Source organism: Micromonas pusilla (genome assembly GCF_000151265.4).
Source record: "Micromonas pusilla CCMP1545 genomic scaffold MICPUCscaffold_5, whole genome shotgun sequence".
NCBI lineage: Eukaryota > Viridiplantae > Chlorophyta > Mamiellophyceae > Mamiellales > Mamiellaceae > Micromonas > Micromonas pusilla.
The window spans coordinates 406,693-423,683 of record NW_003315886.1 but is presented as its reverse complement, the minus strand read 5'-3'; the positions used below and the strand labels follow the sequence as shown (position 1 = coordinate 423,683).

The 16,991-nt window shown below is 67.4% G+C and overlaps 8 protein-coding genes across 8 annotated transcripts; 5 read left to right on the top strand and 3 right to left on the bottom strand.

Moving 5' to 3' along the window:
* Positions 1-132: 132 nt before the first annotated feature.
* MICPUCDRAFT_39698 (mitochondrial carrier family) lies at positions 133-1,353 on the top strand (the record flags this gene model as incomplete). The annotated part of the gene is made up of 1 exon (XM_003058739.1): positions 133-1,353. The coding sequence occupies one exon, from the start codon at positions 133-135 to the stop codon at positions 1,351-1,353; it is 1,221 nt and encodes a 406-aa protein (XP_003058785.1).
* Positions 1,354-1,363: 10 nt separating this feature from the next.
* MICPUCDRAFT_68026 (uncharacterized protein) lies at positions 1,364-2,309 on the bottom strand. Its single transcript, XM_003058373.1, has one exon. It carries the CDS (start codon positions 2,165-2,167, stop codon positions 1,397-1,399), a length of 771 nt encoding a protein of 256 aa, XP_003058419.1. The 5' UTR covers positions 2,168-2,309; the 3' UTR covers positions 1,364-1,396.
* An 876-nt stretch (positions 2,310-3,185) lies between these two features.
* Positions 3,186-6,410, top strand: MICPUCDRAFT_57912 (uncharacterized protein; the record flags this gene model as incomplete). The annotated part of the gene is made up of 1 exon (XM_003058738.1): positions 3,186-6,410. One exon carries the CDS (start codon positions 3,186-3,188, stop codon positions 6,408-6,410), a length of 3,225 nt encoding a protein of 1,074 aa, XP_003058784.1.
* Positions 6,411-6,444: 34 nt separating this feature from the next.
* Positions 6,445-7,665, bottom strand: MICPUCDRAFT_68025 (uncharacterized protein). The gene is made up of 3 exons (XM_003058372.1): positions 7,360-7,665; positions 6,848-7,180; positions 6,445-6,663 (listed from the first exon to the last, which is right to left on the bottom strand). The coding sequence occupies exons 1-3, from the start codon at positions 7,596-7,598 to the stop codon at positions 6,492-6,494; spliced, it is 744 nt and encodes a 247-aa protein (XP_003058418.1). The 5' UTR covers positions 7,599-7,665; the 3' UTR covers positions 6,445-6,491.
* A 282-nt stretch (positions 7,666-7,947) lies between these two features.
* On the top strand, positions 7,948-9,475 carry MICPUCDRAFT_57910 (uncharacterized protein). The gene has a single exon (XM_003058737.1). The coding sequence runs from the start codon at positions 8,020-8,022 to the stop codon at positions 9,280-9,282; it is 1,263 nt and encodes a 420-aa protein (XP_003058783.1). The 5' UTR covers positions 7,948-8,019; the 3' UTR covers positions 9,283-9,475.
* Positions 9,476-9,573: 98 nt separating this feature from the next.
* Positions 9,574-11,310, top strand: MICPUCDRAFT_57909 (uncharacterized protein; the record flags this gene model as incomplete). The annotated part of the gene is made up of 1 exon (XM_003058736.1): positions 9,574-11,310. One exon carries the CDS (start codon positions 9,574-9,576, stop codon positions 11,308-11,310), a length of 1,737 nt encoding a protein of 578 aa, XP_003058782.1.
* Positions 11,311-11,609: 299 nt separating this feature from the next.
* MICPUCDRAFT_5946 (uncharacterized protein) lies at positions 11,610-12,170 on the bottom strand (the record flags this gene model as incomplete). Its single annotated transcript, XM_003058371.1, has 1 exon — positions 11,610-12,170. A coding segment is annotated over one exon (561 nt), but the record flags the coding sequence as incomplete, so codon positions are not given.
* Positions 12,171-14,626: 2,456 nt separating this feature from the next.
* MICPUCDRAFT_45511 (uncharacterized protein) lies at positions 14,627-16,860 on the top strand (the record flags this gene model as incomplete). The annotated part of the gene is made up of 4 exons (XM_003058735.1): positions 14,627-14,785; positions 15,036-15,133; positions 15,344-16,133; positions 16,307-16,860. The coding sequence occupies 4 exons, from the start codon at positions 14,627-14,629 to the stop codon at positions 16,694-16,696; spliced, it is 1,437 nt and encodes a 478-aa protein (XP_003058781.1). The 3' UTR covers positions 16,697-16,860.
* Positions 16,861-16,991: the final 131 nt, after the last annotated feature.

The following is a 16,991-nucleotide window of genomic DNA, read 5'->3' as shown; positions in this document are numbered from 1 at the left end:
AGCATCCGCGTCGTCGTCCGCCCCGCCGCCAAAAAATCTTTTGGGTGCGCTTTTACTTTTTGGTTCGAACGACGATAACGACGCGACGCGCGCGCAGAGAGACTGGAGGCGCGCGTCGCCGCGTGTCCCCCCATGATCGGCGGCGGCGGGGCGTTCACGTTCCCGTGGGCGAGCCTCCCGCCGAGCCTCCCGCGACGGACTTCGCGTCGGCTCGTCGTCCTCTCCGTCGGCGCGGGCGTCGCCGCGGGAGTGGGAGTGGGCATCCAGCGCCGGCATCCAGCGCACGCGGCGACGGGGACGACCGCGATGGTGGGCGGCGGCGGCGAGATCGCCGCCCTGGCGGCGTCGTCGTCCTCGCGCGAAGAAGATCGACGGGACTCGAGGCGCGCGCCGCCGAGCACGTTCACGCAGGCGATGGCGGGCGCGTTCGCGGGGATGGTCTCGCGCGTCGCCGTCGCGCCGTTGGACGTCGTGAAGATCCGGATGCAGGTCCAGGTCGAGCCCGTCGGTTTCTCGGGGTTGAACGCAAACGCGGCGGCGACGGCGACCGGCGGAGGAGGAAAATACCGCGGGATCGCGCAGTGCGCGAGGACGATCTTGCGCGAGGAGGGTCTCCGCGGGCTGTGGGCGGGGACGGTCCCCGCGTTATTTCTGTGGGTGCCGTACACGGCGATTCAGTTCGCCGCGCTCGGCGAGTTCCGCAAGGTCGCGTCCGCGGCGGGGCAGAACCCGACGTCGCCGGCGATGTCGTTCGCCGGCGGCGCGATCGCGGGCGCGACCGCGACGGTCGCGACGTACCCGTTCGACGTCATGCGGACGGTCTTAGCCGCGCAGGGGTCGCCGCGGGTGTACGCGTCGCTCGCCGACGCCGCCGCCGGCATCGTCCGCGACCGCGGCGTCCGCGGGTTATACGCGGGCGTGGGCGTGACGTTGATCGAGATCATCCCCGCGAGCGCGATACAGTTCGGGTCGTACGCCGCGATGAAGCGGACGGCGATGCGATGGGAGCATGGGAAGGAGGAGACCGACCATGGTCAACAACCTTCTTTGAGCGGGTTCGCGAACGGCGCGTGCGGGTTCGGCGCGGGCGTCGTCGCGCGTCTGATCATCCACCCGTTGGACGTCGTGAAGAAGCGGTTTCAGGTCGCCGGGCTGGCGCGGTCGCTGCGGTACGGCGAGCGGGTCGCGATGGACGGGGAGGCTTTCAAGAGCATCGCGGGCGCGATGCGGCGGATACTCGCGAAGGAGGGGGTGGGGGGGTTTTATAAGGGGTTGACGCCGGGGTTGATCAAGAGCGCGCCGGCGAGCGCGATCACGTTCGCCGTGTACGAAGCCGTGTTGAGGTTGATGTGAGTAGAGATGTCGTCGTTGTTGTGTACTTCCGTTAAAAAGAAAATTACGCCGCCGCCGCGCCGCCGGGCGGGTCTTCGAAGTGAACGCGGACGGCTGCCAGCTTCACTTTCTCTTCCCTGAGATTCTTCTCGAGCGCGGGTCTCGTCTTCTTGTCGTCGTCATCGACCTGGACCCCCGCACGGTACTCAGCTACGCGATGGAGCCGAGCGTCAGCGCCCCGGATTCTCGAGCGCCCCAACGCGAGGAGACGGAGCGTGCCCGCGTCGTCGTCGTCCACCGCGGCGCCAGCCCCGCGCCGGTCCTGCACCTCCCGCCACAGGCGCTCGCACAGAGCGGCGGCGTGCCTCACGTACACGATCAGTTTCCAGAACTGATTCACCCCGTCGCGTCTCGCGTAAAAGTCGTCGTTCCACCTCTGAATCTCTTCCACGGAGAAGAGCGGGCAATCGCACAACGCGCCGCCATTCGGCCCGCAACGCATCTTCTCTTTGAACTTCTGTTTCTTGAAGAATTTCTCACCGACAGCCGTCTTCACGGCTTCGGTGAAGTACTCGAGGACGGGGACCGGACGCGGACAGCACCGCGGGACGCACCTGCAGCCAGGCGAATCTTGGTCGTAGATGAGGCCGCACGTGCATTTAACGACTCTGCAGTGAATACGCTGTTCATCATCGTCGTCATCAGCATCGCCGATCCACGGGTGGAACCCGGGCGGCAACACCACCCACCGGCTGCGGGAACGCCGGTCCGAAAATCGCCGCCGCCTCCATCTGCGCTGCGGGGACGGACGACGACGCGGGGAGGATCTCATCATCCGCGACGACAAAAAGGAAATCGTTTCGCCTTCTCCGAGAAAACGCGCGCCGTCGCGCGCGCGCTTCTTCACTTCGCTCGCGCGCGCGCGCGCGGGCGGGCGGGCGGGCGCGGAGGGGAGACGCGCGCAGATTGGGGACGACAAAAAAAAAAGCGTTTCGCTTCCTGAGAGAAAACGCGCGCCGTCGCGCGCGCGCTTCTTCGCTTCGCTCGCTCGCGCGCGCGCGGGCGGGCGGGTGGGCGCGGAGGGGAAAGGCGAGGGTGAGACGCACCTTCAAGTCGTAACGGCTTAGTGCGTGCGATGTCCGTCGCGCGGCGCGGTCGAGGTGCCCGCGCGACGTCGCGTCAGATCTCATGTCGTTGTTTTTCCCACGTGCCGACCGACCACAGAGTGGTTTATAATTTTTTCTTTCGCTTAATCAGGAAACCAATCATCGGACCTTCCGATCGAAAGATCGGAACAGGTTTCATCCTTAGCTCAGTTGGCAGAGCGTGCGGCTGTTAACTAGACAGCGCAAACGGATGACCATTTGAGGCCTCCTCAATACATCAACCGCAAGGTCGTCGGTTCGATCCCGGCAGGATGAGCTTTTTTTGCATTACACAACGGGATCATCATCTACATGATGTAAGGAACCTCTCCACAGATTTTCAGGTCGATCGGAGCAGTTTTGAGGCGGTGGTGGTCGCGTCAATCGAGCATGGTGCATGTCACATTATTTTTGGTCCCTGCCAAATAATTGCCAAATGCTCACAGGCGCGTCGCGCGCTCCCCCCGTGCAGTGGTGGTGCACGGGCGAGAGCGGCGATAGGCGCCTAGGTGAGCCGCGGGCGTCGCGGGCTCCTCTCGGTGGTACACCCGAGCGCGTCCGCGTGGTCCGGGACGTCGACCGTTCCGGAAAGGAAAGATGCGGCTCGTGAGAAAAGGCGGACCAGAAAAAATAATAAATCGCGATGATGACGACGACAAAGCTCCTCGCGACGCCCGGTCGTCGTCCTCGCGCGTCGCGCGCTCATCGATGGCGTCGTCCTCGTCCGGGGACTCCTCCTCCTCCTCTGGTATCCTCGGACGCAGGAGCGACGAATCGCTGACGCCGCGCGACCGCGAGCTCGGGACCGTCGCGCCGGGGGGCGGCGGATCGCGAGGCGCGTCCCGGCTCGGCGCGAGACGACGGAAATTCGCAGGAGCTCCGACGTGGTTGTGCGGCGGCGGCGGCAGCAGCGCGAGCGACGTCGTCGTCGCGTCGTCGTCGTCGTCCCCGGCTTGCGACGACGGCGGCGGCGGCATGTTGACGTTCACGCGCGGCGGCAGCGGCGGCCCGCGCGCGGTGACCGAGAGCCTCTCCCCGAGGCGCGACCTGGGAGGCAGCGCGTCGTCGTCGTCCCCGGAGACGCCGCTCGCGTTCAACGACAGCGGCGAGCGAATAAGGCGGAGGGTCGAGTTCACCGGCGACGACGGCACCGGTACCGGGCGACGGCTCTCGGGGACGCACCACCACGATATGAATCATATGCTGAAGAAGAAGAAGAAGAAGGGGATCGCGGAGGAAGAGGAGGAGGAGGAGGAGGACGACAAAGACGACGACAACGACGGAAATGGCGGCGGCAGCCCTCGGGGTTCAAACTCCTCCTCCTCATCGTCGGAATCATCAGAAGTCACCCTCGAACAGCTCCGCCTCCTCTACATGATCAAGCGATACACGGACGACACCATAAAAGACCCCGGCGGAACGACTCCTCCTCACGCCCCCGGCACCAGATGGGTGCGGATCCAGCCGCTGCTCGTGCTCATCTACGAGGGCATCATCGACGAGGTGTTCGATTACGACTACGCGCCGCAGGCGCAGATCGTCATGGGGAAGAGAATTTACGTCAACGTGTCGCAGGAAGGGCAGGACGACATCGACGACCTGTGCGAGTTTGGGTTCGTGCAAAACCTGAAACTCACGTCCGAGAGCTACCAGAGCGGCGTCGCGCTGCGGATAAGCGAAGAGGGGCTGAGTTACCTGAAGGCGAACTTGGACGACGCGAGCCGCGACGCCGTGGACGCGCTCATCTTCAAAGAGGGCGACCTCGTCGACGTCGCGTACCAGACCGCGTCGCAGAGCTTCAAAATTTACACGAGAAGCGGGTGGTACGCGCGCACGAGCACGATCACGGACATCGAGACGGTGTCCTACGTCTCGTCGCCGTTCGTCCCCGCGTCGCTTCGAGTCGCCAACTTGGAACTCGTGGACAACTCCGCGAGATGCGCGGATCTCGCGCAGTTCGCCGCGTCGAACATCAAGGACCGCCTCGAGGAGAAAATTTTGATCGACGACGTGTACTTGCTCACGTGCGAGTGGGTGCCGATGGGCGGGAACCAGATCGTGGCGCTGAACGACAAGCTCGGGAGCGGCGAGCGCGTGCAGGGCGGTTTTTTCACAGCCGCGATCGACGCCGAGCCGGACAGCACGCAGTTCACCGGGAAGAACGAGGGCATGACCGCGGTGCGGTTGCTCGACTACGACGAGGCGTCGTACATCAACTTCGAGGCGGAGGTGTTCTTCGAGAACGACGACGGGATCTTGCAGATTGAAAACTTCGGCGTGCACTTCGACGAGAACGGCCTCGTAGCGTACGGCTTGAAGATCGACGCCATCATGGACCGCATCAAAGTCAACCTATCCCTGGATCTCATGTCGCGTCTTCTCGTGGACGTCATGGACGACAGCAGCACCGTGGTGTCGAACTTGTTCGCCGCGCATCAGCGCGCGATGTTAGACCTGACGTTTTTAGGAGATTCGGACAACAGAGACAAGTTCAACTGCATCGTCGCGGACGCGGTGCGACCGAAGATGCCCGCGGAAAAGTACATGGACAAAGAAGACTACGAGAACGAGCTGAAGCAGGTCATCGGCGACACGTACAGCGGGCACGACCTGAGCGACGACGAGGTAATAATCATCGGCAAGATGGGCGTGTTCCTCGCCGGGTCGAACTCGCTCAGGCACCAGGCGTTTATCGTGTGTCACGGCAGCTTCCACGCGCGTTCGATTTTCATGAAACGCGTGTTCAACCGCTGCTTCATCCTCGCGGACATCCTCCGCCGCACACGCGGTCTGATCGAGCACCACCAGAACAACCCGGAGAACATGGCGATCGTTCGGAAGACGCTGTCCACGTGCACCGAGGACGTCATCACGTTGGGCGAGATTCAGTCCTTCTTAGCCGAGAGCATGGACGGCGTGGATTTACCCGAGCCGATCGAAGGCGACCCCGCGTCGTTCGCGCTGCGCGAAGTCCTGCGACTCGACGTGCAGAAGAACGAACTTCGAAGGCGCGCGATCGACATGAAGAAGACGATCGTCGGGTGCGCGAACGAGCTCGAGGCGCTTCGCGACATGGCGCACGTGATCGGGATGACGAACAAGGGAGACATCAACGAGGGCATCGAGGCGACGACCAAAAACTTGGAAGACGCGTTTCGCGCGCAGGCGAGAAATCACGCCTCGCTGGAGATCATGCAGGTCATCTTCGCCGGGCAGCTCGCGTTCGACATCGTCGACCGCGCGTTCGGAGGGTACCTCGGCGTCGCGTCGAACATCGCGTACGTCGCGGACTTCGTGAACCCGTACTTGGTCTCCCTCCCCGCGGTGTGGTTCGCGATCAACATGTGCTTCTGGGGCGTCCTCGGCGGCGGCTTAATTTACTTCCTTCGCCAGGAGAAGTACTCCCTGAGCGCGGTGGACAACAAGAAGATCACGATAAACGGACGCGTGGACATGAATGAACTCGAGAAATACCTGAAGACCAAGAAGATCGAGGCCGTGGACGTCGTCGAGGACGAGAAGACGACGGTGAAGAAGTACACGTGGACCGAGGCGGCGGACGCGGCGAGGTTCAAGGGCGTCCCGCCGCGGTTCGACCTCCACGTGGACGAGCGGTACGGGTTCTTGCTGAGCGCGTACGTCACGATATTTAAACGGCGGTGTAAGTTACGCGCGGACGACGTGTACGACTTGTTACTGGACGAGCTCGACGCGCACGAGGTGTGGAGCGAGGAGGGTAGGTGGAAGGGGCGGACGGGTCAGCCGAGCGGCGGCGGCGACGGCGACGACGACGACGACGACGAAGGCGAAGGCGGTCGGTCGAGCGGTGGTAAGCTCGCGAAGAAGAGCTCGGGGGGGATCGAGCGGTCATCGTCGTACACCACCGACCTCGTCGCGACCGGGCTGCGGCCGGACTTTGAGATGCGAGCGTGAGAGACGACATAGAATAGCTGGCGGTTCCGTTTCAAGAGCGAAACAAAAGATGGTACAGTACTTTGTACTAGCTTCGTCTCATCACACCGCCCACTCCGTCGCGTCCTTCCACTCCACGTTAAACACCTCCCCCGTGACGTTACTGTCCGCGAACATCGGCGAGTCGAACCCGCGCGAGAAGCTCCCCGGCAGGTTCCTCCGTCGCATCGTCTGATCCCACGCTCTCGCCCACAGGTTAAACCCGCCCTCCAGCCTGAGGGTCGTTCCGTACGAGCGAACGTCGGGGTGAAGTTCAAAGGCGTCAGTTGGAGTTGAAAGGCGTCGAGGGCGGGCGTTGAAAGCGAGAGATGGACGGAGAGAATCGCGGGCAAAAATCCTTAAGGATCGGCGTTCACCACGCCGACGCGGTCGTATGGGAACCAGTGTATAGAACGCGCCTGACGACGTTTTCGTACCCGGCCGCGCGCATCAACTCCACCGCGCGCGTCGCTCGCGTGCGACCGTCGCCGCACACGACCATGATCTTCGCGTTCTTGTCCTGAAACGCCTTCTCGACGTCCGCCATGAACGAAGGGTTCACGCCCGACTGCGCGTACACCTTCTCCCTGAGCTCAGGGTCGTATCGACGCTCGGCGTGAACGAGACACGCGCGCGTGACGCGCGTCCCCGCGGCGGCGCCGGGCGCTGGGGGGTTTGGGCACTTCCCGGCGTGGTCGATCTCGGACTCGGCGCGGACGTCGAGGATGTCGTAGCCGTCGTCCCACAGGCATCTGCGCGACGGGATGGGATGGGATGGGATGGGATGGGATGGACGACGCGTCGGTCGGTCGGTCGGTCGACGCGGGGAGCGGAGCGTTCCATTCGCGAAAGATGCGTTACGTGGACGACCGCGGGGACGAACGCCGCGCGGGCGCGAGATTCGATCGGACGGTGGTCGAGCGAAACGCGCCGGCCTTCTTCCGCGGACGCGACGCCTTGGGCTGGGAATTTCGATTGCACTTTCGCGACGAAGCCCGCGTCCGGGTACAAGCGCATCACGTGCAACGCGCGCTCGCGACGTCTCGTCGCGCGCGCGCGTTGGAAAAACGTGGTCGTAGTTCGGGCGGACGAAGGTTGTTGTTTCCCGTCCGCCGATGAACGAGACGCGCGCGCGACGCGCGGCGCGAGGACCGCGCGCGGTGCGAGCATCGCGGACGGCGTGACCGACGCGCGTGGCGCGGTCGCACTTCAGGAACGCGGCGGCGTCGACGCGTCGTCGCGCGCGAAAGTGAGCGCGCCGCGGACGACGACGCGGTTCGTCGCCGGCGTGCGCACGTGCTCGCGGGATGACAGATCTGGAGCTGACTGTACCAGCCAGGGTGCGAAATAGGGCTTGGTTTTTGCGTTCACCAGGCGCCGGGCCGGTCAAAATTTTCGCGACCGGCAGGCAGCGACCGCAGAGCCGGTCAAAAAAAATCGCCTGCGAGCGCGAGAGCGCAAACAACAACGAAAACGCCCGCGTCGCGTCGTCCCGTCTCGTCACTCGCCTCGCGCGCGGGACGACGCCACCTCCTCCTCCTCCTCCTCCTCCGCGGCCTCGTCGCGAAGTTCTCTCTGACCCCGCGACGCGATGTCGCCTTCGCGACCGAAGAAGCGCGCGCTTCTCGTTGGCGCCGGCGACGAGATCGCGGGGGACGGCTCGACTTCCGCAGATCTCGACGCGGGCTCGCGCTTGGAACGATTCGCCGCGGACGCGCCCGACGTCTTCGCCGCGCACGTGCTCTCGCGGCTCGACAGCGGCGACCTCGCGGTGCTCGCGACGGTGAACCTAAAGATGCGCGACGTCGTCTTCGCGTCGCCCGTCGAGCATGACGTGAGGGACGTCGCCGCGGTGAGGAGGGAGCTCGGGAGGTTGCCAAACTTCGTCGGGTCGAGCAGCAGGCTGGCGTGGGCGAAGGATCAGCGAGGGTGTCCGTGGAACGCGAAGACGTTCATGTGCATCGCGGAGGGTGGGAATGTGGAGGTCGCGAAGTGGGCCAAGGCCCGAGGATGCCCGTGGGACGCGTGGACTTGCGCCTGGGCCTCGAGCGGCGGCCACTTGAGGATGCTGCAGTGGGCGCGAGCGAACGGATGTCCGTGGGATGAGCGGGCTTGCCACGATGCCGCGGCTGGCGGCCATCTGGAGGTGCTCCAGTGGGCGCGCGCGAACGGCGCTCCGTGGGACGAGCTGACTTGCAAGAAGGCTGCGCGTGGCGGCCAACTAGAGGTACTGCAGTGGGCGCGCGCGAACGGCTGTCCCTGGGACGTGAGAACTTGCAACGCAGCCGCGGAAGGCGGCCACCTGGAGGTGCTGCAGTGGGCGCGAGCGAACGAATGCCCGTGGGACGAGTGGACTTGCGCCTATGCCGCGGGAGAAGGTCACCTTGAGGTGCTGCAGTGGGCGCGCGCGAACGGCGCTCCGTGGGACGAGTGGACTTGCGCCTTTGCCGCGAGCGGCGGCCACCTGGAGGTGATGCAGTGGGCGTGCGCGAACGGCTGTCCGTGGGACGAGAGGACTTGCCACGAAGCCGCGCTTGGCGGCCACCTGGAGGTGCTGAAGTGGGCGCGCGCGAACGACGCTCCGTGGGACGAGGAGACTTGCCACGAAGCCGCGGGTGGCGGCCACCTGGAGGTGCTGAAGTGGGCGCGCGTGAACGGCGCTCCGTGGGACGAGAGGACTTGCGCCGATGCCGCGCGTGGCGGCCACCTGGAGGTGTTGCAGTGGGCGCGAGCGAACGATGCACCGTGGGATCCGGAGGAATGCAAAGCTCGAGCGTGGATCCGCATGCACGGGGATGTGCTGCGGTGGATAGCTGCGGAGGTAAGATGGAGGCCGTACCAGGGTTTAGGGTAGGATAGCTGCGGAGGTAGGAGAGGGGGCATAGTCGCGAGGGGGCGGCGCGCTGGACGAGTCTACTTGCGGGATCTCGGCCGTACCGGAGCGCGAGAGACGGTGAACAGACTCGAGGCCGAGCTCTCGAGGGCGTGAACGAAGACGACACACAACAGAAGAGCACACCTGTGACGAACGAACGAACGAACGAACGAACGAACGAACGTCGCGCACGCGTCTCTCCCTCCCTCCTCCTCGTGCGCGTTCGTCGGCGTCTGTTGCGTTTTTTTTTGAAGATCACCTCAGCTCGCGATGAGCTCGTTTCTCTCATCACACCATCGGAGGCACGGCACGGCGGCGGCGGCGTCTCGAACCCGCGCGATGCACCCCGCGGCGTCGACGCGCGCCGGGCCGCCGCCGGCGCCGGCGTCCGCGCGCGCGTCCGCCGGCCGTCGTCGCGCCGCCGCCGCGCGCGCGTCCGCGTCGACGTCCGCGCCGCCGTCCGCGCGCCGCGATCCCGCAGCCGCGCCCGCTCCGACGGCGACGACGACCTCGACGCTCCCCGCGTGCGTCGCCGCGTTGACGCGCGTCGACGCGCGCGGGCGCCGGCACGAGTTCTACGTCGTCGGGACCGTGCACACGCCCGGCAGCGCGTCCGCGGCGGAGGTGCGCGCGGTCGTGGAGACGGTGCGTCCGGACGCGGTCGTCCTCGAGCTCGACCAGGAGCGTCTCGACGCGATCGTCGCCACCGATCTCGCCCTCGCCCTCGCCACGTCGACGTCGTCGACGCGCGGCGCGTCGTACGGCGCGGACTTCCTCGCGGGCGCGTCCGCGGCGGAGTCCGCGCGCGCGCTCGTGGTGTTGGGCGACGCCAAGGCGCGGTCGCTCCCGGACGAGCTCAGGCGGCGCGTGTTCGACGCGAGCGCGCGCGAGCTCCTCGACGCGCCGCGTCTGCTTCGATCGCTGACGCACATTCCGAACGCGCTCGGGCTCGGGCTCGGGCCCGGGCCGCGCGGCGGCGGCGCGGGCGCGGTGCGGTTCCCGGACGTCGTGCGGGAGGACCCGGGGAAGCTCGCGCCGCTGCGAGGGCCGTCGCTCGTCGCGCTCGTCGCGCTGATCGCGACGGCGTACGACGCCGCGCTCAGCGGCGGCGGCGGGCTGGGCGGCGGCGGCGACGTGACCGCCGCGACCGCGACGACGCTCGCCGCCGCGTCGCCGCCGTGGCGCGCGCTCCTCGACGTCATCGACGTCGCGTTCGACGCCGCCGCGCTGCTCGTCTTCGGACGCGCCGTGGAGGTGCTGCTGCTGGACCGCGACGACGTCCTCGCCGCCGCGTGCGCGAGAGCCGCGTCCGCGTGCGCTGGCGTCGACCGCGGCGAGCTTCGACGCGTGCGGCACGTCTTCCACGCGGACGCGGCGACGACGGCGGCGCGCGAGCGCGCCGCGGGCCCGCCGGGGATCCCGTGCTTCACGCTCAGGCGGCGGATGGCGCCCGGGGAGGTGCGGCGACTGAACTTGTTCGAGCCGCGGTGGCTGGCGTTGATGGACCGCGTCGCGCGCGAAAACGGCGGAAACCTCGTCGGCGCCGAGCTCGGGTGCGTGCTCGGCGTGAACCGTCGGTACGTCTCCCAGGCGTGGCTCGACGGCGTTCAGGGCGGCGAGAGCGGCGGCGGCGAGAGAGCCGGCGGAGAGAGCGGCGCCGGCGAGAGCGACGCGACGGCGCGGTCCGCGGACTTAGTGGTAGAGCGGTGGCTGCGGCGCGCGAAGGTTGTGTCTTGCGAGGAGGGAAAACGCGCCGTCACCGGCGCGAGGAAGCTCGAGGTGTACGTGAAGGCCGACGACGCGTCGACGCCGCCGACGGCGCGCGCGTTGAACGCGCACCCGGCGGGGTACTTGGTCGCGGACGTCGAGGGCGAGATCGGCGACGCGGCGGCGACGGCGACGAGGGCGGCGGACGAGAGCGACGCGCCGCCGACGCGGACGGTGTGCGTCGTCGGGTTGGCGCACTGCAACGGCGTCGTCGCGCGGCTGTCCACCGTGTCGTTGTGACGGACGCGGATCGGGTACCCTCAGAGTGTTCTCGATTATTCGATTCTTGTTACACGGGTGAAAGTAGTATACAGTTTACACGCCCATCACGCACCCCTATCGGCGCTCGCGCGGCGACCGCCCGGGGAGTCCTTAAGGATCGGCGTTCATCACGCGAACACGGTCGTATGAGGACCAGTCTCCATGGTCATCTTCGCCAGCGCGCCCGCCGTCGCCGCCGCGTCCTCCTTCCCCGGGACAGCCGCGACGCTCCCGTCCTTCAACGGGTTCGCGCGCTTCGTCGCGTGAGACGGCATGATCTTCAACGGCGTCTTCGACGGCACGACGCGCACCTTACGCGCGCCAATCACCCGCCCGCTCATCCCCAACGCGCTCACCGCGCTCGACGCGTTCTCAAACTCGATGAACGCGTTTCGCGCGTCCCGCCGCGACGACGACAACGCGTGCGCCCGCCGAATCGCCCCGGCGTTCGCCTCGAACGCGCGCTTCAGATCATCGTCCGACGTCGTCGGGTCGATGTTCGAGACGTACACCGTCCGCCCGCAGCGCTCGACGTCCGCCTCGGACGTGGGAAGCAGCCCCGGGTTCACCGGTATCACCGCGGTTTTCGATCGCGTGACTCTGATCGCGCGGCCGTCCACCACGAACCCGTCCAGCGTCAGCGCCTGATCCACCTCGTGCGACGTCTCGAACGCGACGAACGCGAATTTCTTCTTGTCCCCGCAGTCCCCGCAGGTCCGGCAGTCTAACACGCGTCCGCACCCGGCGAAGACGCGCGCGAGCGCCGACTCGGACACCGACAGCGACACGTTGGACACGTGCACGTTGTGCCACATCGTCGGCTCGGCGCCGCTCTCCGACGTCGCCTTCAGGAGATGCAACGACGCGCTCGAACCGCGCAGCGAGCTCCCGCGCGAGTTCATCGAGGAGTTCATCGACCCCTTGCTGTTCCGTCGCCAGGCGACCCACGGCGGCGACCCGGGCGCCGACATCGAGTCGTGCGACCCGCTTCGCGCGTGTCCGCCGTGGGAATCGTGCGAATCGAACGACCCGAACGACATGGCGTCGCCAAACTCGTTCGTCCCCCCGAACGACGCGCCGCTTCCGACGCTCTGAGCGCTCGGGGACTCCGGGACGTCCATGTCGCCCGACGCGCCCGTGGACGCGTCGTCGGATACCGGCGCGTCGCCGTCCACATGCAGCGGCGTTTTCGACGGCGAGACGCGGAGGACGCGGCCGCGGAGTTTCAGCGTCGCGCCGCCGCGCGCCATCGCCGCGCGCGCGCCGACGAGCGTCTCAAACTCCACGAACGCGATCTTGGACCCGCGGCTCGGGTCCCCGTGGACGTGCGCGCGCGCGACCGCGCCGCCGACGTCGTTGAACAGCTCTCGGACTTCGCACGCGGTCGACGCGACGTGGAGATTGGTGACGTAGACGGTTCGCGCGCACCGTTCTTTTTCCTCCTCGCTCCCCGGCAACAGACGCGGGTTCACGGGCGTGACGCTCGTCTCCGACGGCGTGATCGCGACGTCCACGCCGCACAGGTTGATCGTCTTCATCGCCACCGCCGCGACCGCCGCCGCGGGGGTGTCGAACGCGACGAACGCGAACCCGGCGTAGAGACGGATCTCCGCGACGGCGCCCGCCGCCGCCAACGCCGCGTCAAGCTCCTCCTCGACGACGTCCGCGGGGAGCCCGTGCACGTACACCGTCCTCTGCTTGTGCAGCGGCTGTCGTCTTCTCCCGCTCCCGCTCGCGCCGCGCCTTCCGATCGGCGGCCGCGAGGCGCCGCCGTGCGCGCCCGGCCAGACGCCGCCTCCCGCCGCCATCGCCGCCGCCATCGCCGCCGCGTGCGCCGCCGCCGCCGCCGCGTGCTGCCTCAGCTGCCACGCGGTGTAGTTCGCGACCAAGACCGGGTCCGCGTTGGCGTACCCGTACCCGTACATCAACGCCGCGGCGGCGTACGGGTCGATGACGTCGTCGCCGTACGTGCGCGCGTACGGTGGACGTTCGTCCGCGCCGCGGCCGAGGTGCGACGTCGGGTGCAGCACGCCCGTGCCCGGCGGCGGAGGCTCCGCGTCGCGGTGATCGTGGATCGGGACGTACGCGGCGGCGCCCGCGTGCGCGTACGCCGAGTGCGGGTACTGGTGCATCCGCTGCGCTTGCGCGGCCCAGGACGACTGCGTCGCCCACTCGTCGACGGCGAGGTGCGAGGGATGATGATGATGATGTCGCTGCCCTCCTCGCTCGCGCGATCCCCCGCCGCGCGCGCCGCCGCGTCGGTGCGTCGGCTTCTTCCTGGATTCCCCACCGCGCGCGGGCGCGTTTGCGTCGTCCGCGTCGGTGATGGTGGTGGTGGTGGTCGTCGTCGTCGCGTCGCTGACCGTCGTCGCCGCGTCGTCGTCGTCGCCGTCGCGGAAGCCCGGACCCTGCTCCTCCGCCCTGGGAACGCGATTCGCGTGCGAAGAATCGTCCTCCTCGGTCGTCACCGCGAGCATCGATCGATCGCTCAAGGACGAGCTCCCGGAGCTCGTGTCGAGCGCGTGCGCGTAGGACATCGGACCGGGCGTCGGCGTCTCGCGCGGCGCGTCCGGGAGCTCGTCGTCGACCGCCGACATCTTCTTGTAGGCGTCGTTTGTGGACCTTTCGCGCGGGGGGACGGGAATCGATCGATGCTGTCCACAATTCACGGAGACAGGACTCGCGCGGGGATCGACCGTCTCGCGAATCGACGCGCGCTCGCGCGCGTGAACGTCGTTCAAGGACGCCCGAACCGTGATCGCGCGTCGCGCGGGCGAGAAAACGCGCGCGCCGTGCTCTGCCCGTAGCGCTGAACGCGTCGCGCTTCTTGGCGCTCTTCGCGCCTTTTCGCGGCAAAGCGTTCGGGCATTTTTGTCCAATTTCTTGGTTCAGGACCCCACGCCGCAAAGAGCCGATAGAAAGACCGAATTCCGTTTCGCACAGCGCATTTAGTCTGAGAAAAACCCTAAAATCTACACGTAGGGCTACCAGTCCCTTCCGAGGGTTCACCGACCGCATTCACGCGCTCGAGCGCCCGCGCGGATCGTCTCCCGGGACGGAAGAAAAGATCCCGGGGCGGAGGGCGGGGCGTCACTTCCCCCGGGCGCACGACAGGGCTCGTTCGCATCTCGAGCCGACGTCGCGCTCTTCCGCGTCGTCGTCGCACTCGTCCGCATCGTTCCACCGCGCGCGTCGACCGAGGCGCGGAGGCGACGCGAGGGACGCGCGCGGCGAGAGGCGCGAGGGCGTCTCGGTGTTAGCGACTGGCCAGTAGAGCGGGCGCTCTCGGGACGCGATGGCGACCGTCCCCGGCGGCGCGCGGACGCCGCGGAAGACGACGTACTCGGACCGCTTCGTCCCGAGCCGGCTCTCGTCCGCGGGTCTGAACGGGTTCAACCTCATGGACGCGAGGACCGCGCCGTCGCCGTCGTCGCACGCGACGTCCGATCGCGAGGTGCGTCCCCGCCGCTCCGTCTCTCGCCGCGCGCGTCCCCGCGCCGCGACGCCGCCGTTTCCTTCGCCTCGCGCCGGCGCGCCGCTCGCTCGTCTCGTTCGACGCGCGCGATGTCGACTCCGCGCGCGTCGCCGAGCGGCGCGTTCGTTCCCCGCGTCGTCCGCCCGCGCGCGCGCGTCTCGAGAGCCCCGCCCGCGCGTCTGACGATAGAATTTCCGCGCTGTCGTCTCGTAATTCCCCACCCTCGCAGGACACGTCCGCGGCGTACTCCACGCTGCTGCGGTCGGAGATGCTCGGCGACTCCGCGGCGGCCGCCGCGGGGCTGTCCCCGCTGCGGCCCTCCATCGCGTTCGCGGAGCCGGGAAGGCAGTACTCGTACTCGAGGTGCGTCGCGACGCCCCCGCGCGGCGCCTCTTCCGAGACTACAATTCTTCGCTCGCGCGCGACCAGACCAGATACCAGACCAGACGCGCGCGTCTCGCGCGTCTTTTCCTTTTCCCGCCGCCGAGCGCCGACGCCCCGTCCCCGCTCCCCCTCCCCCTCCCTCCCCACCCCCAGCCCGTCGAGATCCCCGAACGGCGGCGCGCGCAACCTGTTCCGGTTCAAGTCCGACGCGGCGTCGCGCCTCGCGTTCGCGCCCGTCGGGTCCCCCTACTCGCTCTCCCCCGTCGGCGGCGACGCGTCGTTCGAGAGCGCTTCGACGGCGGACGCGCTCTCGACGCCGCGAAAGTCGCCGCGGAAAGTCGCGCGGTCGCCGTTTAAGGTGCTCGACGCGCCGGCGCTGCAGGACGACTTCTACCTCAACCTCGTGGACTGGTCCTCGCACAACATCCTCGCCGTGGGGCTGGGGACGTGCGTGTACCTGTGGAGCGCGTGCACGAGTCGCGTGACGAAGCTCTGCGACCTCGGGCCGAACGACTCGGTGTGCTCGGTGGGATGGACGCCGCGAGGGACGTACCTCGCGGTCGGGACGGATAAGGGCGAGGTGCAGATATGGGACGCGGCGAAGTGTAAGAAAGTGCGGACGATGGGCGGGCATCGAACGCGCGTCGGGTGCCTCGCATGGAGCAGCGCGCTGCTGTCGAGCGGCAGCCGCGATCGAAACGTGCTTCAACGCGACGTCCGCGCGAGCGAGCACCACGTCGGAAAACTCGTCGGGCACAAGTCCGAAGTCTGCGGCCTGAAGTGGAGCTACGACGACCGCGAGCTCGCTTCCGGGGGGAACGATAACCAGCTGTTCATATGGAGCGCGAACAGCGCGCACCCGGTGCTGAGGTACGGCGACCACGCGGCGGCGGTGAAGGCCATCGCGTGGTCGCCGCATCAGGCGCGTTCTAGTATCACACTGGTACCCATACGACCGCGTTCGCGTGGTGAACGCCGTTCCTTAAGGACTTTTCCCGGCGTGTCTGTCCGCCCAGGGTCCCTCGCTTTCAATCCCCGCCCTCGGCGCCTTTCAACTCCGCTTCTGACGCCTTTCAACTCCACCCCGACGTTCGCTTTGTATGGAACGACCCTCAGCACGGCTTGCTCGCGTCGGGGGGGGGGACCGCGGATCGATGCATTCGGTTTTGGAACACGTCCACGGACACGGCGCTGTCGTGCGTGGACACCGGGTCGCAGGTGTGTAACCTCGTGTGGAGTAAGAACGTCAACGAGCTCGTGTCCACGCACGGGTACTCGCAGAATCAGATCGTCGTGTGGCGGTATCCGACGATGTCGAAACTCGCGACGCTCACGGGGCACACGCTTCGGGTGTTGTACTTGGCGATATCGCCCGACGGGCAGACGGTCGTCACGGGCGCGGGGGACGAGACGTTGCGGTTTTGGAACGTGTTCCCCGGGCCGAAGAGCCAAGGGAGCGGGCACGATAACCAGGTGTGGTCGAGCGGGCGGACGCACATTCGATGACGACGGCGGCCGGCGGCGACGAGACGGAGACGGAGACGATTTTTTTGTGCGACGCGAACGCGAACGCGAACGACCGAGAGGGAAGGGAACGCGGCGCGGCGCGACGCGACGCGACGCGCCGCCGCTTCGGCGACGATTGTAACACGTACTACTGTAGAACGCGATCGTCACGACGCGCGCGCGCGCGCCTTCGTTTTGCCGCGCGCGCGCTCGCGACGTGGCGCCATAGACCCGTCCGGGGCTGCCTCGGTCGAGAGGCTGTTTTTCACCGTCGCGCGGGCGACTGGACGACTCT